Source organism: Lipophrys pholis, assembly GCF_963383615.2.
Source record: "Lipophrys pholis genome assembly, chromosome: 3".
Classification (NCBI taxonomy): Eukaryota; Metazoa; Chordata; class Actinopteri; order Blenniiformes; family Blenniidae; genus Lipophrys; species Lipophrys pholis.
Window position 1 is genome coordinate 26576383 of NC_137627.1, and position 26676 is coordinate 26603058.

The 26676-nt window shown below is 48.1% G+C and overlaps 1 protein-coding gene across 1 annotated transcript; it reads left to right on the plus strand.

Annotated features, from left to right (window-relative positions):
• Positions 1-924: 924 nt before the first annotated feature.
• Positions 925-19841, plus strand: ppm1da (protein phosphatase, Mg2+/Mn2+ dependent, 1Da). Its single transcript, XM_080459842.1, has 6 exons — positions 925-1776; positions 11626-11854; positions 12967-13091; positions 14507-14688; positions 16319-16543; positions 18234-19841. The coding sequence occupies exons 1-6, from the start codon at positions 1164-1166 to the stop codon at positions 18540-18542; spliced, it is 1683 nt and encodes a 560-aa protein (XP_080315968.1). The 5' UTR covers positions 925-1163; the 3' UTR covers positions 18543-19841.
• The last annotated feature ends 6835 nt before the right edge of the window (positions 19842-26676 follow it).

Genomic DNA, 26676 nt, shown 5'->3' on the forward strand with positions numbered 1-26676 from the left:
GATTATCCAGTCTTTAGCCGAGAGAAACATGGCTTTAAGGACAGAAACTTTAAACAAGACAGACAATGGAAACTTTTTGAAAGAGGTTGAACTTATGGCAAAGTTGGACCCTGTAATGAAGCAGCATGTTGCTCGGGTGCAAAGTGGAACAGGCAGTCACACACATGACTTAGGGAAATGAATCCAAAATGAACTAATCGACTTAATCAGCACAAAAATATTAGAAAAATAGTGGAGGACATAAAAACATCAAAGTATTTCTCCATTATTTTGGAATGCATTCCTGACCTGAGCCATAAAGGACAGCTCTCTGTTATTGTGAGGATTATGTCCCTTGAAAACATCCCAGATGTTAAAGAACATTTCATGGGGTTTCTTGTGGCAGAGGAGTCCACAGGGGAAAGTTTGTCAAAACGATTTTGTTAATGTTGTTCACAGGTTATCATTAATTTTAAAATAAAGAAATTCTGTTGTAACTGTAAAGCTGTATTTCATTTTTCTTAAAATGTGTAAAAAATGCTATTTGTGGCGGAACTGGCTCAAATATACGGGCACCAAATCGTCTAGGGCTGTAAGGCTAACCCAGTGTGTGTCGGCCCACAGTCCACTGCTGCTTTCAAACATAAGTGTGTTAAGGGGTTGTGTATTCGTGCATTAACATATTGATCTATCTATTTATTTATAACAATGTAAAAGTGTATGTGTTACTATCTCTAAAAAGAGTTACACAAATCAAGGGAGAGATTTTAACATGAGCAGATTCATGATGCTCACAGCTTTATGCAACATATCAAATATTCACATCATCAGACTGAGGTTCACTTTCAGAGAAGGGCTAAGATAGGTGCACTGGTCGGCTCTTTTCAGCTTCCTTCAAGTTTTTGTAAACGAAACACAGACAATGTTGCTCGTTCTGCTTTAAGTCCTGTTGACTCAGGTGTAAGCCGAGATCGAGATGCCCCATCCAATATGGCGGCGAGGCACGAAACAAGGCTCTCCTAGTTTGTGGCGCTGACCAACCTGCACGTAGCAACACGCACCCTGTGACGTCAACACGTCGGAGCATGCCTACTACGCTGGAATATAAACAAAGGCAGGACGTCGCTCCACTGTAAATTTTGTTCTTTTTTGTAATAATACAGAAATATATTGTTTCCGGGAACATGGAGTCCACGTTCCTGATGCGAGTGAGCGTGTTCACCGACCAAGGAGGCAGGAAATACATGGAGGATGTGACCGAGGTCATCGTAGAGCCCGAGCCGGGGGAAGATGAGCCGACGTCGGATGATCCGGAGGAGAGCGGAGGGGGAGACAGGACGTCCAGTCCTCCGACTGGGAACACTCATTCAGAAGGGACCGGAGAGCCGGGAGACTCTCCGCGGGGGGATGAACGGGACCCCCCGCAGGGGGTTGACCGGGACTCTCCGCAGGGGGTTGACCGGGACTACGCGCAGGGGTCAACCACAGCCCGGGGGGATGACCGGGACTCCCCGCTGGGGTCACACACAGCCCGGGGGGATGACCGAACGGAGGAACCGGCTTCACGCGAGGGTCACAGCCCGCAGCCGGTCCCTCCCGCGGCTCCCCGCCGCTCCGTGGCGTTCTTCGCCGTGTTTGACGGCCACGGCGGTCGCGAGGCTGCGCAGTTTGCACGGGACTTTCTATGGGAGTTCATCAAGAAGCAGCGGGGCTTCTGGTCCTGCAGTGACCGGGAGGTCTGCGCTGCCATCCGCAAGGGATTCGTAGCCTGTCACCACGCGATGTGGAAGAAACTCCGTAAGTCCATCCACTCGTCACCCCTGGGGGTTAGTACCGGGGGGTTCTACCGGGGGATGTGTTCTTGGGATGTTTGTACCGGGAGGTTGGCACCGGGGGCTGAGCGGGTCCCCCACCCCCTCGGAGAGCAGCTTCGGACAGACAGTGAAGCTGCCGTGTGGCCTTAAGGGTTCACGGAGCAGCGCTCGCTCTCCCAGACCTGCTGTCAGTGTGTAGTGTGTTGAGATGTTTAGCGACATTAAGTTTGAGCAACACCCGGATCTGAACCTGGCGGGTGTTTGGAACGTTAACCGGCTGAACAGGCAGAACCGGCGGAGCTAACGGTTAGCCACCGGTTCACTTTTAACAAAGCACACCATATAACCGGGTCTTCTGCTTTCAGGGACCAGAAATCCGGTATTATTTTTCACATGTGTTACCAATACAGTGTTTTGGACTTAATATAAGTTATATTCCCGTTATCTTGTCATTTCCTTTGAGAAAGCGTCCTCAAACGTGTGTGAGCGCTGCCGTGCCGGCTGGTGTTATGGACTTTATGGCTTCCCTGCTAACTGGTGTCAAGCGTTCTCTGGCGTCTGCGGTTGCTGTTGGTAACAGCTCGTGTTAAAACCAGCCCGTGTGTGTGTGTTAAAGTGACTGTCTCACGTCTGACATTGAGCTGCTTGGCTACATGATGCACAGGAAGCATTACTAATCGTCACACCAACCTCCTCTGTTTTCATGTGTTCTTACTCTTACTGGCAGATGCCAGGGGAAGCTGGACACCAGTTAACACGGAAACCAGTAAACCAGAAACCCCGGTTGTGCTCCAGTGTCTGGTTGGACATGCTGGGACATGTCGACAATTTCCAGCCTCACTGATTAACTCTATGTTTGTACACAGTGAAGGGTTAGTCATAGTCAACACAGATATGATATGACCTGATTTCCTACTCAATCAGCAATCTGCAGCTGAAAATATGTTGATTTCCCCAAGTTTAACCACAGTAATCAACCTGAACATGTTTGCTCCAGATAAGATGATTACTGAAGGATAACTATCACTGTTCTGAGCAGCATCTTTGTAAGACACTGAAACTCATTCAAACAAGCAGCAACTCCTCTTTACCTTTCAGAAATACAGCAAGTTGAAGAATGTATTATTTTGACATTATTTAGGGCCTGTTTACATGGCAACAATTTCATTCTGTTCACATGGTAACGGTGCTCAGAGCCACTGAAAATGGAACTTTGAGACAGACAAAAATGACACTTCCTGGAAACGCTAGGAACTGTCAAAATAAAACTACCAAGTCCAGGAGAATATGGACTAGGAGTCATGACACCACGGAGGAAACTTTGATCCTATTGGCTCTACTGAGCATGTGCAGAACTACTAGTTACTACCAACGGGGTGACCAGGACCAGCAGCAGAGGTTCCGTCATCAACAAAGCCATTTGTGTTTTCAGAAGGTGGTGTTTTTTTTTCCTGTTTCTATGACGATGGAGTCGGAGCATTTTTAAAAACTTGTGTCTTCAGTGGCTCCATTGTTCTTATTGACTATACTGAGCACCACAGCTGTGGTAACTAGTAGTTCTTCACATGCTCAGTAGAGCCAATCAGAACAATGTTCCCTATATGGTGTCATGACTCCCTGTCCATATTCTCCTGGACTTGGTAGTTTTATTTTGACTGTCACTGTGGTAATCACAATCCAACTTGGTGCTGTTATTTTGACAGTCACTGTAATAATAATCCAACTTCGTTCTTTTATTTTGTCAGTCACTGTAATAACAATTCAACTTGGTGGTCTGTCCACCAGAATGTCCATGTTCTCCCAGTGTTAATGTTTAGTGCCTATTGTGCTCTGCTGCATGTGGGTATGGCTTCATTACAGACCCAGTTAGCAGCACCCACTAGTGGACCAACATGAAAGCTACATCTTTTTCAGTGTTTCTTTCATTTCCATGAAACAGAGCCATAACCTTTTGCACTCACCATGCAGACAAAGAGAATAGTTCAGTTTTCTGTTAAATAATGTTATTATGGATAGGGATGTACCGCGCCACTTTTTTTTTTACTTTGATCCGATCCCGATACCTGAATTTGGATATCTGCGGATACTGATACCAGAGCTCTGTTTGCTTTAATAATATTAATATCATTATTGTTGATTTTATATGAGGTTGTGATAAACTCCTCTCTACAGTAAAGTATGAAATGTAGGAATGTTTGAATGTAAGCTCAATAAAAGGAAGCAGTACAAACTATTTTTGTTCCATTTGGACAATGTGGGTCTGTGTGATGTCATCATCTCATGATAAACTTGTTATAGCTATAAAACCTCAGAATCACTTTATTAATCCCTGGGGAAATTATTTAGCAACGCAGCACCAACAGAATGTTTCCAGCTCCAACGCAGCACCAACCATTGGGACTATTTTCAGGAAGTTTTGAGTGGAGTTAGTAGGATACAGCTTCACGGAGGTGTGAATCGCCTTCTGACAGCCTGGAGGAGCTGCTTTTCATTGTTTTGATGTCAGTGCTGTTCTCCTCGGCGAGCTGGCGTTAAAAAGCGGTGACACCTGGCTGCAGAGGGGCCACCTCGCTGTACAACGGCTTTGCAAACATCCACGTTGCTTTCCAAACATTGCACGTTGCTGTTGCTTTGCGGTGTTTTGAGCGTAAAATACATCCACACAGTGGACATGTTGTCATGAAAAGTTGGATAGCCACGGTGCTACTAAGCTCACTGGAATGGATTTCCTGATACATTACTCAAGTGTCAAAATGGCGGCGCGTGTAGATGCTGCGGCTCACAGCTCCTCACGCTTTGACAGCATTTTCATTGTTTTTACCGTATTTTCACGACTATAAGGCGCACATAAAAGTCTTAGATTTTCTTCAAAATGTGCGGCGCGCCCTATGGTGCAGTGCGCCCTATGTGTGTGTTGTTGTTGTGAAGCGGACGTAGTAGGGAACACCATGAGAACGTTAAAGGGGGAAGTGTGGGCGTGGATTGTATATAAATGAACGGGTATGTGCGTTATGCAGAACATCGTTGTTTTAACAACCCTGAAAATGGCGAAGAGACACGCTTATGAAGCACAGTTTAAACTGAAGGCCATCAGCTACGCGGAGGAACATGGAAATCGAGCAGCCGCGAGAGAATTTAAGATTAATGAATCGATGGTTCGCAAGTGGAGGAAGCTGGAAAACGAGCTCCGACAGGTGAAGAAGACGCAGCTGAGTTTCCGCGGACATAAGGCGAGGTGGCCCGAGTTGGAGGAAAGACTCGAGCAGTGGATCATCGCACAAAGAACGAGTGGGAGAAGCGTTTCGACGGTCACCATTCGACTAAAAGCAGTAACGCTAGCAGAAGAAATGAAAATTGAACATTTCCAAGGAGGTCCGTCTTGGTGCTTTCGTTTCATGAAACGGTGCCATTTTTCCATCCGGGCCAGAACTACGGTAGCGCAGCAACTTCCAGCGGATTATAATGAAAAGCTGGCCATCTTCCACTCCTACTGCAGCAAACACATCGCCGACAAACACATCCAGCCCAGCCACATCACTAACATGGACGAGGTGCCGCTAACTTTCGACATCCCGGTGAGTCACACTGTGGAGAAGAAGGGGACCAGCACGGTAGCGATACGCATAACGGGGCACGAAAAGTCTTCTTTTACTGTTGTGCTTAGCTGCCATGCTAATGGACAGAAACTGCCGCGTATGGTGATTTTTAAGAGAAAGACTTTGCCTAAAGAGAAGTTTCCTTCAGGAGTCATCATTAAGGCAAATCAAAAGGGCTGGATGGATGAGGAAATGATGAAAGAGTGGCTGAGGGAGGTGTATGTAAGGAGAACAGGTGGTTTTTTCCACGCATCACCATCGCTGTTGATCTGTGACTCTACGCGTGCCCATTTCACAGCCGATGTGAAAAAACAAGTGAAGCAAATGAACTCTGAGCTTGCTGTCATTCCGGGAGGCCTGACAAAGGAACTCCAACCGCTGGACATCGGTGTGAACCGGCCGTTCAAAGTAAGGGCGAGCGGCGTGGGAGCGATGGATGACCGATGGAGACCACAGTTTCACTAAGAGTGGAAGACAGCGCCGGGCGAGTTACACCACAATTTGCAAATGGATTGTAGATGCTTGGGCTAGCGTGTCTGCTGGCACTGTTGTTCGAGCTTTCGCAAAAGCAGGCATCATTTCCAAGGAGCCGCACGGCACGGAAAGTGACTCTGACAGTGAAGAAAATAAACCTGGTATGTTTGATGGAGATTTAGCGCAGCTGTTCAATTCAGAAACAGAGGATGAGGAGTTCGATGGGTTTGATTGATGACGATTACAGGAAAAATTTTTTTTAGTACTTTGTCATCAATACTTAAATAAAGTACAACCAAACTCAGTTTTGCTCCCGCTCTATTTTTAAATACACACACTTGTATGCTTGTGTGTGTGTGTTGTTGTAATGCGGACACCATGAGAACGTTAAAGGGGGAAGTGTGGGCATGGAACCCGCGCCCTATGAGCAGGTGCGCCTTATGTGTGTGTTAAATGCAGTAATGGCACACATAACTTAGTACGCCTTTTAGTACGGTGCGCCTTTTGGTCGTGAAAATACGGTACCTTGCTTTGCCCAGCTACCAGCCTACAGTACAGTACAGCTAAGCTAATGGCACACACTGGCAAAATCGGCTTTCTCAGTTCGGAGGACAATTGGGACTTCATACCCCCAGAGATTCGACGAGTCCCCGGAGGACCACACTTCATCCTCCCACTGCTGAAGCTGCGCAGACGACGACGCGAAAGAAAACAAAAGCGGGGGAAGCGAGGGGGGCTAGCAGCTAGGCTAAAAGCTAACACCTTCACAACATCGGTCCTAAGTCTCTTCCTGGCTCAACAACAAGGTGGGCGAGCTACAACTGCGGGTCACCTCACACAGACTGGATTACTGTGTGATGATCATCACAGAGACTTGGCTGGACAGGAACACCCCGGATGCTAGCATTGAGCTAGCAGGCCGTCTTCAGAGAACAACAGGACAACGGACTCCGGTAGGAGCAGAGGAGGAGGACTGTGTGTTTACATCCACAACAGTTGTTGTACAAATGCCACTGTTAAAAACTCTCACTGCTCCCCGGACATTGAATACATGATGTAGTAGTGCAAATTGATCTAGTCGTGCAGGGAGGAACTGTGTTGACTGGAGGAATCAGGATGAACCAGGATGAGGAACTGTGTTCACTGGAGGGACCAGGATGGACCAGGATGAGGAACTGTCTTCACTGGAGGGACCAGGATGAAGAACTGTGTTCACTGGAGGGACCAGAATCGACCAGGATGAGGAACTGTGTTCACTGGAGGGACCAGAATGGACCAGGATGAGGAACTGTGTTTACTGGAGGGACCAGGATGGACCAGGATGAGGAACTGTGTTTACAGGAGGGACCAGGATGAGGACGGAGCTGATCACAGGGAAGGTGAAGGTAGTGCAGTTTAGAGATGAAGCTACAGAAGTCAGGTTGAGATGGTGTGGACCTGTGATGGAGAAGGATGGTGGAGATATTGAACAGAGGATGGTGGAGATATTGAACAGAAGATGGTGGATATATTGGACAGAAAGATGGACAGAATGTACAGAAAATGGTAGAGATATTGAACAGGAAGGACGGAATGCTTAGAATAGACAGAGGATGATGGGAATATTGGACAGAGGATGGTGGAGTATTTGGACAGAAGGATGGGTAGAATGAGTAGAGATATTCGATAGAGGAAGGCGGAGATACTGGACAGAGGATGGTGGAGATATTGGACAGAAGGATGGACAGAATGGACAGGAGATTGTGGAGATGTTGGACAGAATGAACAGAGGATGGTAGAAATATTGGACAGAGGATGGTGGAGATATTGGACAGAGGATGGTAGAGATCATGGATAGAGGATGGTAGAGATATTGGACAGAGGATGGACAATATGGACAGATGATGGACAGAAGATGGAGGTGAGGATGGACAGAATAGACAGAGGATGGTGGAGATATTGGACAGAAGGATGGACAGACTGGGCAGAGGATGGTGGAGATATTGGACAGAAGGATGGACATAATCGATAGAGGAGGGTGGAGGTATTGGACAGAAGGATGGACAGAATGAACAAAGGATGGTGGAGATGAGCAGATGACCTGCAGGGCATACGATATAGATGCCAATATGAGTCGCATCAGGAACTCAATTTCACACCTGATGCTGGGCCTGTCTGCATAGTTGGAGGAGGGGCTCCTTGACCAGCCAACACAGGGCCTAATGGACACATCCCTGCAGGCTTTTGCCTTAATGTCCACGCTGTTTTGATACCGCGGTCAGTGCCGTTCTCCTTGGCGAGCTGGTGTTTGAAGACGGTGACTCCTGGCTGCAGAGCTTTGTAAACATTGCACGTTTCTGTGTTGCTTCATGGTGTTTTGAGCGTAAAATACGTCCACATGTTGTCATGAAACGTTTGATAGCCAATGTGCTACTACGCTAGCCTGCTAGCTGGCTTCAAACTGTGGAATGGATTTCCTGACTCATTACTACGCGTCTCATTGAGACCCGCCTCCGTTCAGGAAAGCTATTCCACATTTTGCAGCCAGCGAGCAGAGCAGCCTGCAGAGAAATGCTCGTGGAGTCATTTCAGCAGACAGTAAAGCACAGACGCAGCTTCATGGATCAGAAATCTCCGCAGGTTGGATCGGAAATTTTCAATCCTGGAATTGTGTTGGTATCAGAGCCCGATACCGATACTGGATCGGATCGGCCCCGTCCCTATCCCATACCACAGAAAACGGGCGATCTGCACCCCATTCTAGACCTTCGAGGTCTGAACAGGTTTTTAAGGGTCATCCTGTCCAGGATTTGGTGCATCAACCAGGTCCTCCAGGTAATGACTCTGGGCAACTGGTTCACATCAACACTTTAGAAGATTGCTTTCATGTTCCAACTGCACCTCAACATTGGTGGTTCCTTCGGTTTGCGTTTCAAGGAGAGCACTGCCAGTTCAGGATTCTTCTCTTTGGGCTCTCCCATTTTCCCAGGGTGTTCCCCAGATGCGATGCTGCAGCTCTGTCCCCACGGCAGGCTCTGGGGTTTCAGATCTGGCTCTGTCGAGACGACTGACTGATGTATACAGAGACTCACGAGGTTGTCGGTTGGGACACGTGGACTGTGCTCGGACACATGGCTTCGCTCAGCTTGCGTGTCAGCCTTAACAGGCACAGGAGGCTGCACAAGTCTGCTCAGTACCCACTGTCTCTGTTTTGGTGGAGGACGAGAGATTACATCGCACAAGAGGTTCCTCTGGGTTCGCTTCCCTTTCGATGGGAGGTCGTCCATGCGGATGCCTCTCTGGGCTGGGGAGCGATGTGGCAAGAGCGGATGGTGCAAGTAACGTTGACACCATGTCAACAAGGCCGGTACATAGATGTTTTGAAGTTGATGACTGTGTGGTTGGTACGACAAAAATTCCTTCCACATCTATAGGGAAGACATGTTTTATTGAGGTCCAGCAACACCCGTGTGGTTTTTCACTTCAACCACCACAGGGGAACCAGGTGCGTGAGCTGAATGAGGCTGGCCGCTCGGGTCCTAACCTGGCCAGCATTGCATCTGACCCATCTGAGAGCCATACACATCCCAGGACTGCAGAACATGCCGGCAGACTTTCCGTCATGTCAATCACCATTGCCAGGGGAAGGGAGGCATCACCTGGCAGTATGACACCGGGGTTGACAGACCTTCAGCAGGGCAGAAGTTGACCTCTTCACTTCCGCAGAGTCCATGGACAGTGGTTTTTCCTCATGGACGATGTCTGCTCTCTCAGTCGGGATACACTGGCTCACAGCTGGCCCCAAACTCTACTGAATCTGTTTTCACAGTTCCTACTGATATTTCCAATGCTACTGAGGGTTGTTCAAGTACGGCACACATTGAGCCGAGTGTCTCTGGTTTGGCCAGCCAGGACATGGTTTCTGCTGCTACGCAGGCTCTGCTGCAGCCCGACTAGGTGCCTACTGTCCAGGAGGAATCCTCTGGGGCAGGTCCCAAGCACCTCCAGCTGTGGGTGTAGCTGCTGCGGGGCCAGGAAAGTCCCTCAGATGGAGACATAGCATTTACAATCGCTAATGCCTGTCCACCGTCTACACGGAGGTTGTATGCAAGCAGGTGGAAACTGTTCGACCACTGGTGTTGGGGTCATGGCTTGGACACTGCACACTGTCCTGTCTCCTCCATACTGCAGTACCGACACAAACTTCTTAACCAAGGACGGGCTCAATCCACACTAAAGTTGTATGTTGCTGCCATTTCATGCTCTCATGCTGGCATTAATGGTGCTTCGGTTGGCTGTGACAAAAGTGTGATGCTTTTTCTGAAAGGTGGCCGTAGGCTACGCCCACCTAGCTGACCAATGGCTCCAACATGGGACCTGTCCATGCTGCTAGAGGCCCTTCAGGTTTCTTCATTTGAGCACATGGACCAGGTAGACCTGAGGTGGCTCTCATGTAAGACAGCATTTCTTTTGGCCATGGCCTCGGGTAGACGTCTAAGTGAACTGCAAGCCCTATCTGTCCATGGATCCTGTCTTAGGTGGGCAGCAGATAGCTCTGGAGTGACCTTGTGGACGGATGCATCTTTTGTCCCCAAGTTGTATGCAAGGTGTCTATGTGCAGTACTCAACCGCTCCAGTTGGCATTTTTTGGAACGCGGGCGTCTCCTGATCGCGTGTCCTGTCCGTGCACTAGAGGTGTACACATCGGCCACGGCAGGTATGTGAAAGTCCGATCACCTGTTTGTGTGCTATGCCAGGCCGTGGCGGGGTCTGGCCCTCACAACACAATACCTTTCCCATTGGGTTGTGTAGAATATTAGGCATGCTCACAGGGGAGTACACTGCCTGCTGGGGCACGCTGTCATTCGACAAGGAGCTTATCAACATCCTGGGCTGTGTCCAGTGGGTCCCACTGGACATAATCTGTGAGGCAGCCTTGTGGTTATTGCAGACGACGTTTCCACGGTTCTACCTAGTGAATATGGCAGTGCTCCACCCACTGGAGGGGGTTGTGAGACAGCACCCTTCTATGTTGTGAGGTGGGTGTTTTACGCAGTTGGTGATTCCTCGAGACTTTATTGTTATAAGTCATCCAGTTCTTAAAGCACCGCCTCTGGCGGTCTGACGGGATGAAACAGAACGAAAATTACAATTATAACTGTGGTTCGATGAATCACAGATGACTGCCAGAGCGTTCAGTCCCTCGGAATTCTTGTGAGCTCGCAAGAAGTTAAGGGACTGAGCTTCCAGTGTCACGTGACTATATAGACTGACATGAGTCACCGGGAGTCATCAGTGACTTTGTTGCCATAACATTCTTGATCTGCATAAGGATGATCTTCCAGCGCTTAAAGCCTCTGGACGGCCATGGCGGTCGCGAGGCTGCGCAGTTTGCACGGGACTTTCTATGGGAGTTCATCAAGAAGCAGCGGGGCTTCTGGTCCTGCAGTGACCGGGAGGTCTGCGCTGCCACCTCTGGTGGTCTGACGGGATGAAATAGAATCGCAGTTACATACATCTGTACAGTCCAAGCCTCCCTGTGAAGTAAACACAGTTCTTAAAATAATTAAGAATTTCCCCCTAGGAATAATAAAGTATGTGTATTGTATTCTATTGTATTCTATTGTATTCTATTGTATTAGAATGAGACTCTTCTTGGAGCCGTTTGATCTTTCTGGAAGTTTTGGTTGTAAACTCGACTGCATGTGGCTCCACAGCAGTATCACACTGTGTTCCAGCATCACATTCCTTCTAGTCAATAATCCCTTCTTGTTCTTCTCCAGCTGAGTGGCCAAAAACACTCACAGGCCTTCCCAGCACATCAGGAACCACGGCCAGTGTGGTGGTCCTCCGGGGGAATCGCATGTACGTGGCCCACGTGGGGGACTCTGCGGTGGTTCTGGGGGTCCAGGACGACGCCTCAATTCCATTCATCAGAGCGGTGGAGGTCACACAGGACCACAAGCCTGAGCTGCCCAGGGAGAGGGAGCGTATTGAAGGTCTTGGAGGCAGGTGAGGCTCAGCGCTGTCATTACTGACGCAGGTGAACTAAACATCTCCTGCTCTGCTGGGATTTTAACCACAGCCAGGGGTTCAGGTACGACCTGGTGTTAACAAGCTAGACTGCAGCTCCACATGTGTTAAATTTAAAATCCTTTCCCCAAAGATGAGCATTAATTGTGATGAAATTTTGCTGCTCTTAAGGCTCAAAGGGGCCGTCCACACAAGAACGCCGGTTCAAGTAGACGAGTTGTTTTTGGCCGATTATCCATACGACTCGGCGAGAGTGGGGAAATTCTAAAACCCCGGTGTGTGCCGTTCACATCCCAAGGTGTGTACGGCAAAGACAATCATCTGTGGGGAAAAGTTTACGTAATCGCCCCCCTCTCCCCCCACCGCGGTCCGCAAGGTTTTCAAATAACAGTCATGCTCCGGTGGAGCTGCAGAAGCTTCTGACGCTAACAGCAGGAGGATCAGGGCCATAGACCTGTATAACTCAGAGTTATGTAGAAGTTTATAAGTAGGAGTCTACGTTTTTAGTGTATTTGGTGAGTACATGTCCTGAGGCATCGTTTTGAGCCGTGTTCATAGTGACGTGTGGACAGAATTTGTTTTGAGAACCCCAGGGAGAAAAAAGATAAATCTGACTTTTGTGGATGTGGCCAAACACTCTGCGATTCTCAGCCAGTGTAGATAAAAGATTGGCTCGGGCCAGAGTCGTCAGTAAAATCTGTGATCGAGGCTCTGAATGGTGGTCGTACCTCACACCATGTGAAAGGTTCACCAGACGGCCATGTTGCTGCTCGTCAGCCTGCGATCAATACAGTATCAGATATCTGGGTGATCGGAGCTGCTGCTGCAGCCTGTTGGTTTACATGGAGTGTGTGTTGGAACATGAGAGACAACAGGGATGCTAACGGAGCATGCTAGAAGATGCTAATAGATGCTAACAAGTACTTACTTAAAGCTCCTGTTGTAACTTTACCCTCCAGGTAGTAACTTTACCATCGTGTGTAGGTCCACATACACGATGGTAAAGTTACTACCCCCACACAGTTTCCCTGGACTGGTGTTAGTGTGTAATGTGTGTGTGCTATTCTTTTCCTCCCTCCTCCTCCTCACAGTGTGATCAAGAAGTCTGGAGTGAACCGGGTGGTGTGGAAGAGACCAAGGTTGAGCCACAATGGTCCGGTGCGCCGCAGCACCGTCATCGACCAGATCCCCTTCCTCGCTGTGGCCCGGGCTCTGGGTGAGGAGAACCTCACACACACACACACACACACACACACACACACACACACACACACACACACACACACACACACACTAGAGAGTGAGGAGCGTCCTATGAGACTCGTCACTCTGGAGATGAAGAAGCAGGGCTGTGGCAGCAGCCTGAAATCGAAGCTGTCTGCACCATGCAGTGGTGCTGCTGGCTCTGTTGGCCGTCTGCACCTTTGGGTCCACCAGTTTCCACCAGTTTCAACCAGTTTCAACCAGTTTCTCCTCTAAAGTCAAAGTTTCAAACTTCAAAGGATGAAGACTTTACTGCATGCAATACACACTGCATGGTGAGAGAGGGGCAATCCACATTCATGTAATCGTCAGTGTAGATCAGGAGAATATTCATGTAACTATCAGGGTGGATCAGGGGAACATTGATGTAACCACATTTTAGGGCTAAAAAAATCCAAGCTTTCATTTACAGTAGTAAGTAGTTGGTTTAGTAGTTACTGATGAACCAAAAGTATCTCTTCATTATAAAGAATTGCTGTTGAGCGTCTCATAGTGGAGCAACGCAGCCCACATACAGGCACAAAACAGGCAAAAAACGGCACTTTCTGAAAACACAAACGGCTTTGTTGACGTCGGAACCTCTGCTGCTGGTCCTGATGACCACATTGGTAGTAACTAGTCGTTCTGCACATGCTCAGCAGAGCCAATCAGAAATTTTTTTCTTCTGTGGTGTCATGACTCCCAGTCCATATTCTCCCTTACTTGGTAGTTTTATTTTGACAGTCACCGTAATAACAATCAAACTTGGCCTGTTCACTAGAATGTCCGTGTTCTCCCATTGTTAATGTTTAAAGATTATTGTTCTCTGCTGTGTGTGTGCTTTTAGTACTAAAACTAACAACAGTGTCCACTACTGGCCTGGCATGCTATCTGCGTTTTCAGAATGTTGTGTAAACGTGAAATTGCAAAAACGATGAGTTTTCACTTGAAATGTTACCATATAATCAGGGACGTACTAATGCATCGTTTTTACGTTTTTTGTTTCAGGAGAGTTTCATCTTTAAACTGCAATGATCTGAAAATAATATGAGTTTGAAAGGCATTATCATGGTGAAAGAAACAATGTTGAGAGAAATCGTCTGCTGGCTGCACTGTGTGCTGCTTTCACTCTGTCATTTAACCTGGAGAGACAAATGCTGGGGTAAAAGAAAGGTCCATGACACTGGGTCTCACAGACTAGCCAACATGTGTTAAGCTCGCATGTAGATTTGAGATGGAAACGATTGGATATGTTCCCTCAGAATCATTCCAGCTGTCTCATGCTGCTTTCAGCTCCAGCAGCTCAGCTCCATGATCTGACATTTCACTCATGAAAGATTGGATTTCTACAGTCTTGTAGATAAATCTCTCTCTCTCTGCCCTCCCCAGGTGATCTGTGGAGCTATGACTTCTACAGTGGAGAGTTTGTGGTTTCCCCTGAGCCAGACACCAGCGTGCTGATCCTGGACCCCAGAAAGCACCGCTACATCATCCTGGGAAGCGACGGCCTGTGGAACATGGTTCCCCCACAGGAGGCCGTCTCCATGTGCCAGAACAACGACGAGGAGATGGTGAGCGCTCAAGCCCTCCCACAACACTGGGACAGAAGCAAACAAGCTTTCAAAGATTTCCCTGAAGCAATCAAAGAGGGGAAAAGAGACTTCATTGTGGTTCTCGTCTGTTTGATATGTGAGAGAAGCCACAAAGAAGCCATGAAGAAAGTGATGAAATCTCAAAAAAGGATCAAGCTAAAACAACTTTGACAGTTTCCAGAAGAGAAACTGCCAAAATGTGTAAATCACATAAAACGGCTGAGATTCAGGGCAGTGGTGGTCTTGACGTTAGAGAAGCAGATTTGGGATTAGGGCGTTTGCCAGTTATAATCCCACAGCCGGCAGGTTATGACTGTGGGTCCCTGAGCATGACTTTTGACCCCCAGCAGCTCTCCATAATGTGGCTGCACCTCCGCATCCTAGCAATCAGGGGCCTTTCACATTGGATAGTTCGGGACTCAGTTCACTTGGGAGGGGGGGAACCGAGAACCTTCATTTGGTTCGGGTGGCATTCACATTCAGTTTTGAGACCGAACCAAGCCATCTGTAAAATATTACGCAATTACAACAGCTGCTAGTTTGGGGGCGCTGTCGCCTGACACGAACACAGACCAAAGAGGCGGTAAAGAAGAAACACGGCTTATTGATGCTCTGGACCGAAACCGGATGTCCTGCTACTTTAGCCCGTGATGGCTAGGCCAGTTAGCCCATGGCTAATGGGTAGCCACAAACAACCGCGATGTATAGTCTTCAGACCAGATATCATTAAGCGTGTTTTTCACTTCTTCTTCCTCTCTACTTCTTCCTCACTACTCCACGTCTGCCTGCGAGATAGTTACCAACTTTTTCTTTCTGCACCTGCTTCTTCTGATTCGCAGGGTTAGCTGTTTGTTTACTAACCAGAATGTATTAGGCACGTCACTTCCTCCCCCATCCTCTCACCCCACCCGCTAGAAAGATCGCTTGTAAAGGAACCACTTCCTCGCTACTCCACGTCTGTGCGCGAGCCATTTTCCAGGAGAAAACAAATGTTACAGGACTCCCTCTTTCGCACGACGTCACGTTTCCTCAACCCTCACCCACCCGCTCGAAAGTTCATTTGAAAGAGGACCGAGACCCGTGTTTTGAAGGGGACCAGATTCCGCTTGAAAATTCCAGAACCGAGTTCGGGGTGTGTTCATATTTGCCCAAATGAAACAGACTTTCCCAGAAAGTCCCTAAAGATAACTCTGGTCCGCATCAACCAGGGCAATGTGAACACGCTCTAAGATGGGTCAGTGTGGATAAAGGAATTTCCCTGGGGAGATTGATAAAGTATGATTAGTTAGTTCAGTTTTAAATTATTAAAAGTGCCAAAATCGTTTAAACCACTTAGAATGGGGAAACTTTTTAAACTTTTAAAAACTGTCAGCGGTTCTTATTTCCTCCTGATAGTGTTAAAGTTCATCATAAAGTGAATGTATTAAAGCTGCGGCTTTTGCACCTTGTCTTATTTTCAAATTGAATTTGACCGACTGCAAAGAGGGAGAAGAATCTCTTTTAGCCATAAAGCTCACACACCTCTGTGAAAGCTTGGATTAAATCTTCTGAGTGAGTCCTACTGGTTTGGTGTTTATCAGACCTCAGATTAAAGCCTCTCTGTCTGCAGGCCCCCTGCGGTGTTTCCAGCGCCCGGCAGCTGGTCAGCCACGCTCTGCTGCGGTGGCGCCAACGAATGTTGCGTGCCGATAACACCAGCGCCATCGTGATCGCCCTGCAGGAGCCTGGGACCCCCCAGAACACCCTGCACCACGAGGAGGTGCTGCTGGACCTGTCCAAGGTGTCCCAGTGCCCCCCCACCTCGCTGTCCCGCGCTGACACACCTCTGCTCCAGGTGAGCGGCTGCACAACAATTTCCTCCAGACAATCCCACTACCAAAGGGTGGTATTATTTGGAGGGTTTGAGACCCCGTTCACATCCCGACGGGTCTGTTCACGCCACCACGTGTTCACACTACGACGGGTCTGTTCACATCCCGACATGTTCACATCCCGATGGGTCTGTTCAGATCACAACCTCTCTGCTGACATTATGACATGTTCGCACCAGGACGGGTCTGTTTACACCACGACGGGTATGTTCACACCATGACATGTTCGCACCAGGACGGGTCTGTTTACACCACGACGGGTATGTTCACACCATGACATGTTCGCACCAGGGCGGGTCTTTTCACATCCTGACGTGTCTCTTCACACTATGACATGTTCACACCATGACGGGTCTGTTCACATCATGACGGGTCTGTTCACATCATGACGGGTCTGTTCACATCACAACGTGTTCACATCATGACGGGTCTGTTCACATCACAACGTGTTCACATCTCAACGTGTTCACATCATGATGGGTCTGTTCACATCACAACGTGTTCACATCACGACATGTTCACACCATGACGGGTCTGTTCACATCATGATGGGTCTGTTCACATGACAGCGGAGCTGGGAGCCACTGAAAGCGCTCCGACTCCACCACTGTGTAAATAGTCGACTACATGGCGTGAAGACGTCCCGGCTCTGAGACCCTGACTCCCCGGCCCTGACACCCTGACTCTGACGCCCCAGGTCTGATGCTCTGACGCACTGAAGCCCTGACCCTCACGCCCTGACCCTGATGCTCTGACGGCCCTGACCCTGATGCTCTGACGGCCCTGGCCCTGATGCCCTGGCCCTGATGCCCTAGCCCTGACACTTAAACGTCCTCGCCCTGACCCGACGACCTGACCCAGATGCCCGACCCTGACTCCCTGACTATGACCCTTTAACGTCCCAAAAGGCAACTTGAGGTTTGTATAAGTTCAGAAAAGGAAGCAGTACAAACTATTTTTGTTCAATTGTCATGAAAAGTTTGATAGCCACAGTGCTACTACGCTAGTTGGAGGAGGGGCTCCTTGACCAGCCAACACAGGGCCTAATGGACACATCCCTGCAGGCTTTTGCCTTAATGTCCACGCTGTTTTGATACCGCGGTCAGTGCCGTTCTCCTTGGCGAGCTGGTGTTTGAAGACGGTGACTCCTGGTTGCAGAGCTTTGTAAACATTGCACGTTTCTGTGTTGCTTCATGGTGTTTTGAGCGTAAAATACGTCCAAACTGCGGACATGTTGTCATGAAAAGTTTGATAGCCAATGTGCTACTACGCTAGCCTGCTAGCTGGCTTCAAACTGTGGAATGGATTTCCTGACTCATTACTCCACGTCTCATTGAGACCCGCCTCCCTTCAGGAAATCCAGTCCACATTTTGCAGCCAGCGAGCAGAGCAGCTGCAGGGAATTATTTCAGCAACAGTGAAGCAGACGAGGCTTAATGGATCAGAAATCTCTGCAGGTTGGATTGGAAATATCCGATCCGTGAATTGCGTTGGTATCGGAACGCGATCCCGACACTGGATCGGATCGGCCTCATCCCTACATTGGAGGCTCATCTTCTTGGCCACACAGCCTGCGCACATGGGTCCTCACATCGTCGCTTTCCCTCTTTCCCCTGTTGTGTCTCAGTGTTGTTATCTCCTGTTGCTCCACAGCGCCCTCCAGAGGACGACTGTCCCTCGGTGCTCTGTGACTTCCTGCCCGCTCTGGAGAGAAAAGACGGATTATCGGGCAGCGGCAGCTTGCTCCACGGCGACACGTCCCCGCGGCCCCAGGACTTCGACAGGACGGCTCCGGCCAAAAGGACTCGGCGGGCGAACGGCTTGTCGCTCGCCGTAAAGAAAGCCCGGCGGAGGACAGCGGGCCGGCCGCCACTGGCACAGCACAACGCAGAGAAGAAGCAGAAGGAGTCCAGCGGCGTGTCCCCCGTCCTCCAGCACAAGACCGCCATGTGTGTGTGCTGAGACACACTGCTCCTCCCCGCCATGGTCCCCGACACTGGAGGCTCTGCTGCTGTAAATATTCTGCTTTTATAACCGAGCAGCACAGGAAGTGGAACTGCTCTTTTAAAAGTCCCTCTATTTTTTTATACCTTCTTTTATTGTACAAGGAGGAAAGAGAAGCTGCCGATTGTCGGAGCAGCTCCGTCCTGACTCCTTCACACACACACTTCATCACTGGTGTGTGTGTGTGTCACTGTCACCCACTGCTCATCGTGAAACCACATCACACCCGTTGTAATAAGTTAGCTCTGTAAATGATTATTTATGTCCTGCTGGTAAACAATGAAATCTTATTGATGTCAGATGATATTTGAAATGAACGATCATCAGTCAGCACAATATTCTGATGATTACTTGCTTTTAATCAAGAAATAAATCATATGTCTCGTGTGTCCTCTGCTAAAGCTGAATCAAAGCTATTTCTTTCACCTCTGCATTCGTCTGCAGATGCAACTAAACAAGTGAGCAGAAGCGATGGAGGTCACGGCTTCCCCATGTTAATGTTAATCATTCATTTAATCAGGGCTGGGAAATATCCTCAACTGATATCAACTACTCTTCTCAAAGAAAATACTTCTCTTTAAATGAAGCTATTTTTCTAAAAGTCGTGGGAATAAGTGTGAGTTTGTGAACCTGTGCAGACTTCAGCTAAAATCTTCTGGATTAGAGTTTTACTGCACTTTATTTCTTCTCAGTGTTCTAATCCTCGTTTCCACCACAGGTTCAAGTGAAACATCGTTTTTGCATTTCCGGTGATTACAGCATGTTAGGCAAAGACTTTACATTCTTTTGTTTTTAAATTTGGTCAGGAGAGTGCATTATAACGAACTTCTAATCTCATGAGTTTACACAAGCTTGTGAAGTTCCAGACGAATGAAGTAAAACATTTATACTGTATTTTAAGAATGGGCTTCCTCTGTCCTTCATCCTGTGCGTGTGCGTGTGCGTGTGTGATAAATGATATTTTCTTTTTGGGTTGAAGCTGCTGCAGTTTTCCTTCTGTGTGACTCCCACATGAAATAATCTGTAGATCAGAACAACGACCACAAACTGAGTGCAGTTTGTGACAGGACCGTGGAGGTCAGAGGTCGTTCCATACTGGAGGAATATCGATGTTCATATTCACATGTTGTCACTGTCACATGTTGAGCAGCTTGTGTAAAGTGTAAATGTGAAGAACTCTTATCTGCAAAGGAACCTTTTTAAATAAAAAGCTCAAGTCAGCAGCTTCTCTGCTGTGTTTCGGCTTGTTTTTACTCCAACAGCCGACCTGAGAGGAAACGCCCTGCAGCAGCACCTGGTCCAGGTTTGAGACCAGCGTGACTGGACCTGGTCCCTGCTGACATTTAAATGAAAAGTTGTCGCTTTTCGTTTCACACAAGTTTTGTATTTAAATGCTGTTTTGATTACAATGTCTGTTTCCGCCAAAGCGCCAGAAATGCTGAGAACAATATCGTTTAGCTACTGAGTATGTGCAGAACAACCTGTTACTATGGTGACCAGGTCCAGGATCACGAACAGGACCAAGTCTATGACCTCAAGCAGGTACAGCTCCAGGACCAGAACCAGGTCCAGGACCACGAGTAGGACCAGAACCAGGTTGAGGATCAAGAGCAGGACCAGGACAAGAACAAGACCAGGAGCAGAGTTTCAAACGTCTACTTGATGTCGATTGGGATGAAACCTATTACCTATACGATTCTACTACTATACGTCAATGATTCTACCTCCATATGTTTAGGATTTTACTTCCTTAAATCTATGGTTATATTTCTATAAGTCTACGGTTCCACTTCTACAAGTGTATGATTCTGCTTCTATAAATCAATGATTTCCCCTCACTTTTAAAAAAATAAATATAACATGTATAAATAGGGTTGCCAACTTCTTGAAAAAAATAAGGGACACCTCAATAGCAGGGCCGGTCGACCCGATTGGGGATTTATTTTATTTTTTTCGATTTGTGTGTGTGTGTGAAATGATTTTTTAACAATTTGATTTTAACCTGAATTAAGTAGATGCATATTTTTTGTAACATGAACACATTGGAAACAGATTAATATTTAGCTTTTTTTTTTTTTTTTTTGCAAAATCACAAAATGAGCAGAATAAAATAAATACCTTTCTTAAATAGAAAACCTGTCTTGAAAATATATCTTCCTTTAACAACTGGCTTAAACCAAAACAGAATAAACATAAATTGCTTATTTTTAACTAAAATGTCTAAATTCATAGAAAACATTCTATAGCAGAACATTCCTGTAACAATGGACATTTAGTGCAACAAGAAAAGTGCAAACTGAAAGTATGTGGAAACCTTGTAAACATCAAGTATTTGTGCCTCAAAGGGAACAATTGTAGGCTACAGTTGAAGTATTCATTCATTTTCTCCCGCTTATCCATTTCTGGGTCACGGGGGTGACAGTCTGAGCACTGTCACCCAGATCACATTGCACCATTTAAGAACCTTCCTGCAGGTGGTGAGCCCATGGGAGGGTGGCGCCCAGCATGGGACATGAACCCACTACCCTGAGATTGTTAGTCTCATGCTCTACCAACTGAGCTAGCCGGGGGAAGTAAAGTTGAAGTAAAAAAGAAAAAACAAACCATTGAACTCATGAACTGAAATCAGTCAATCTTAAAGAAAGTGCCTCACTACGAAATGTAAAGGGCGCCTCACAGTATGTGCTCTCTGCAGAGGAACACCAAGATGTTGCTGGGAATGTCTATTTTTTCCGTCCGAACATGTGGGCTGCAGGTGAGCACTGGCTGGACTCCTGCACAGCATTGCGGTATGATCACAGAACCAGGGGCACTGGGACTGGAGGTCCTAGTCCCGCTGGTGTTGGCTGGTCAGGATGGCCAGCTGGGTGGCCAGGGTGCGGTTGAAGAGAGCTCGATGCTGTCCAGCTAGGAGTGGTACGATTTCAGCTCCTGGCTCTGAGCTGACACCTCCGTCCACTCCGGCCGCTGTTCCACCTCCAACGACCTCTTTACTTGCACCAGGGTCAGGTCAGCCTCCTGCTGCTGTCCAAGCTCCTCCATGGACAGCGGAGCCACGTTCTCGGTGGCTGCAGCGGCAGCTACTGATTGGTTGGCTTGCCATGCACATGAATAACAACAGACACTGGTATCACATTCAGTCGTGTATAGTAGAAGTGCAGGTGAACACATTTCTGAATGCGGGATGTGCTTGGGAAAACAACAACAGCCTGAACTACAGGATTGCCGATGGCATCGATCCAACAAGACCCGTAACATTCTCATTTTCCAAGTAAACATAAACAGATGCAACTTAGTGCCAGCATATCACCGAGTGCAAAACAAATAAACATTTTCCTTTAGCTTATCTCAAAACGTCTCGTTACCTTATAACATTGTATGGCAACCTGTAGCACTTTAAATGTTTGCATAAATGAAATAATAAAGATTATATTCAAAGATAGCAACAGTCTCTCAACTTCAGTATTTTTTATTTTTCATTTTTTTCACAGCCAGACACTGTCCATGTTACAAATTGAATCTCTCCGGTGGCTTAGACAGCCGTCCAGTCTTATTGTACATGTGGCCCTCTAAAGTTGTGGCACAGACAGGACCAGGTGAGGCTGCAAGAGCCCTGTGTGTGTGTCTGATGGGGCTTGGCTCTGACACTGCTGGCGGGGCCTCACAAGCAATGTTCTCTGGGATACGAGGTGGCACCACAAGTTGGCTCCCTTCGCAGGCCCGAGTGGCCACTCTGAGGTCGACCCTATTGCGGCGGTCGAGGGAGTGATCAATGTCCCTCCAGATGCCTGTGTTGTCACCAGGCAGGGGCTTCATCCTGACTGTTTTCCCAACCTCCAGCTCTGGCAGGTCCCTTGTGGTCCGGTCGTAGAAAGACTTGGCAAGCAGCTTTCTGCGGTGCAGCGTTTTAGTGACCCTTACCCCTACCACAACAGCTGGCTACAGGAGCTTGTAAGTCACAGGAAGAGAGGTCCGCAGCCGACAAGACATGAGCCGTTGTGCCGGACTGCTGTCCATGTTTTCAGTGGCAGTATTTCTCCAGTGTAGGATGGATTTCCAGGGGTCATCACTGTCATGCATGGCTTTGTGCAGCAGGCTCTTCACAATCTTAACTGCCGACTCTGCCTTCCTGTTCGCTTTCGGGTGCCGTGGAGAGGAGGTCACATGCTCGAACTCCCATTGTGAGGCAAAACTTGTGAACTGGGAGTAAATTGTGGGGCCATTGTCTGTGATGACCTTGTCTGGCTGGCCATAGCGCGCAAACTGAGCCTTGCATCTCTTTATAACACTCTACGCAGACAGGTCGGGGAGGAGCTCGACTTTTTACAAAATCTGAATTGTGGTCAACGATGAGAAGGTAGTCTTTCTGCCTGTGAGTGAACAGGTCCATGCTCAGAATTTTCCATGGCCTGGTCGGCAAATCACGTGAAAGCATGGTTTCGTTTTGCTGTTTGTGAGCATACTCGTTGCAGGTTGAGCAGGTGTTTACAAAGTTCTTTATTTCTGCCTGCATGTTAGGCCAGAACAGTGTCTCCCAAGCCTGTCAGTAGCATGCATCTCCTCCTATGTGGCTTGAGTGTATGCATGTAAGCATCTCTGGACAGAGTGATTTTGGGATGATGACTTTCTGGCGTCTAAATAGGACACCGTTTTGTGTACTAATCTCATCCCTGTAGGACCAGTACTCTCTGGTGATGAGAGGAGCCTCATCCTTCACATCTGGCCAGCCCATAAGAACTGTGGACTTCAGCCTCTGCAGACATCTGTGTGCAGCCTGATTTGCTCCAGGTGCTGGTCAGTTACATTCAAGTACTCCGCCTGGTTCACATGCTGTATGTCTTCTTGCGCCTGGTGCAGTGAGCAGATTGAGTGTCGCTGATAGGTTGTTCCTCTGCCTGTGAATTTTGCTGTTGTCCTGCTGAGGGTGTTGCTGATGAACATCTCAGGCCCTGGTTTATTGATGACCCTCAGGCTGTAGTTCTGCAAGCTCATGAGCATGCACTGAAGACTCTTGGGTGCGTGCAGGAGAGGTTTGCTGAAAATGGAGATCAGAGGCTTATGGTCTGTTTCTGCTGTGATCACATCGCGGCCGTATAGGTAGTGGTGAAACCTCTGACATGCAAAGACGATACTGAGACATTCCTTCTCAATTTGTGCATAGTTTTTTTCAGCAGGATTTAGAGCTCTCGAGGCAAACGCGATGGGTTGGCCCTCCTGCATGAGGCACCAACCGAAACCACTCTGACTTGAGTCACTCTGAATTGTGACTGGTTTGTTTATGTCATAGTAGCGCAGGATGGGGGTTTTGAGCTCCTGAACTGCTGCCTTGTGTTTGGGGAACCAATGCCAGGGGGTATCCTTGTCCAACAAGCGCCGTAATGGCTCGCAGACACTGGACAGGTGTGGCAAAAACTGATGAGACGCTTGCACGCCTGTTGTGTCTTTCGGTTTGGGCATGTTGATGATGGCCCTCACCTTCTCTGGGTTGGGCTTCAGTCCTGTGTATGTAAGAATGTGGCCGTGGAACTGGACTTCAGCAACCTTAAACTGTAGTTTCAAGCCGAGGTGTAGCTTGACCTCGCGGCAGCGCTCCATCAGCGCTACAAGGTTGATATTGTGGTCTTTCTCAGCCTCCTCGTCTGTGTCTCCACAGCCCACGACCAGGACGTCGTCTGCGATTGGCTCAATGACCCTTAGACCGGAAAGAAGCTCATCCTGCCTCTGCTGATAAACTTCAGGTGCCAGTGAAACCCCAAATAGCAGCTTGAGCCAGTGTTTCCTCCCCCACGGGGTCCAGAAAGTCGTCAGGAGGCTGCTCTCGTGGTCCAGTTTCCACTGCAAAAATGCATCCCTGGCAGACTCTGGCCTTTGGCAGTTTGTATAGGACGTCTTCCAAGGTAGGCATGATATAATGGGAGCGTCTCAGGGCCTTGTTGAGGAATTTAGGATCAATGCAAATCCTGAGCTTCTCTCGCTTTTTTACAACCAGCATGTTGCTGATCCATCCTTTCGGGTCTGTGACTAGTGCTATGTGGCCATCGGCCTCGTACTTGTCCAGCTGGGCTTTGACTGCATCCTTCATCGCAACTGGCACATTGCGAGGCGCACAATGAACACTGGGATCAAGATCGAAATGAACTTCCCCGGGCACAGATTGTATTGGTGAGTTGAACACATCACTGTATTTTTTGGTCAGCTGATCCCTGGTCAAAACCTCAGGATGGACATGCTCCACTTTGAGCACATCCTCAGGGATCAAGAACCATATAAAGCCTCGGTGTACACAGGTGGAGCCAGACAGCAGGGGGCGCTGGCTCGTCTTCACTATTTCGAATGACAGTGAGTATCTCCGGCCTCTTACTTTGCATTCAGTCTCAAAGATGCCCATGGAGCTCAGTGCTTCATCTGAGTATAGCTTCAGTTTGGCTTTGCTTGGCCGGAGGGGTGTGTGCGGTGCCAGTCTTTTCTCATCTTGATAACTCACCACATTACATGTGGCTCCAGAGTCCAGCTGACACTGCAGTGGCTTGTTGTTGAAGCGTAGTGTTACAAACCATTTTTTTCCTTTTGTTTGCACTGCACCAATTGACTCAAGCATGTATATGTCCTCATCACTGCCTTGCTCTAAGTTCACAACTGTATTGTCTGTTGTGCACTGCACTTTTTCATCAGTAGATCATCATTTGCTCTTCTGACACACTTTAGCAAAGTGGTTCTGTGTTCCACACAATTTGCATTGTTTCCCAAATGCTGGGCAGTGCTCCTTGCCCCTCTCATGTGAGTTGCCACAGTATTTGCATGCACAGCCTGTACCTGCATTTTGGGGTGGATTGCTCTGCTTCCATTGGTTGTGCCTACATTGTTGTTTAAGGTATGTTTACACTATGGCCACGGCAGCCTCGTTTGCCCGAAACGTAGTGTGCCGTGGGATTTGGGGGAATTCTGAGGGAGGTCTGGCACTTTTTTCAAGTTCTGTTAAGGCTTTGTATAGATGAAATGTGGACGCCGGGTCATTTTGAAGTATGTAGAAAAGTCAGAATGAACACATGAATGTGACTGGTGGAGGATTGTTGAATTTCTTTTGAAGCTCGCAGAAAGAAATGAGCCTGCGGCTGCAGTTCTGGTTCAAAGTGAAACAAGAGTGATTTTAAGTCAGAAACCTTCAGCATTAAATGGATATTATTCTGTATCACAAACAGAGGAAACGGGTTTTGTGCTGTTAGAAGTGATTTATTGACGGGAGAAAAAAAAAACTGGACGTGGGCTAAAGACAAATTATGCTTTCAAGTGTTGCTGGTAAATAACACATGAACCACGTCAAACTGGAAACTTCCCACTGATGTTTCTGAGTTCAGAGAAGCAAATGTTGCATTCTGTCAACTTGGTGGTTCAAATACGTTGTGACTGACCCTCTGCTCACTTGTTGGGAGTCGAGGGCACTGGTTTCGTATTGGATGTTATTTGGACAATTGATTCTGTGTGTTTGAGACAACTCATCCCTGCAGTTACCTGTAGCTTCCACTGGGCATCAGGATTCCTTGTCGGAGCGCCTAAACGGCATGGGGTTTAGGACCCAGCGGCACTCTTACCTGTGCAGGCAGAATAAAGGGTGTGTCGAGCGGCGTTTCTTCCGAGAGGCTGCCAGTGGGGAATCCAAAATGGACGACAATATGGCTGCTTCCTTGAGATCGCCGTCATATTGTTCCGCCATTTTGTTCCGAATCACCACCCCAGCGCCACTCTCGGTGGGAGGCGGTAGTACATGAAATATGGCCGCTTCCTTCAGGTCGCCACCATTTTGTTCCAAAGCACAATCACAGCGCCACTGTCGGTGGGAGGCAAGAGTACATGATCCGCAGTGCGACGTTGCTTCTCCAGAATTGAAACCCCGCCAGTGCGGTATCAAGATGGTGGCTTACGGGCGCTGACATACTTGTTTGCGGGCGCTGACATAGTTGTTAGCGGTCGCCGCCATAATGGCACACGGTAAGCGCCATACTATTGTCAAAATTGAAACCCCGCCAGTGCGGTATCAAATAATGGCGGCGTAAGGGCGCCGTCATACTTGTTTGTGGTTGCCGACATGCTTGTT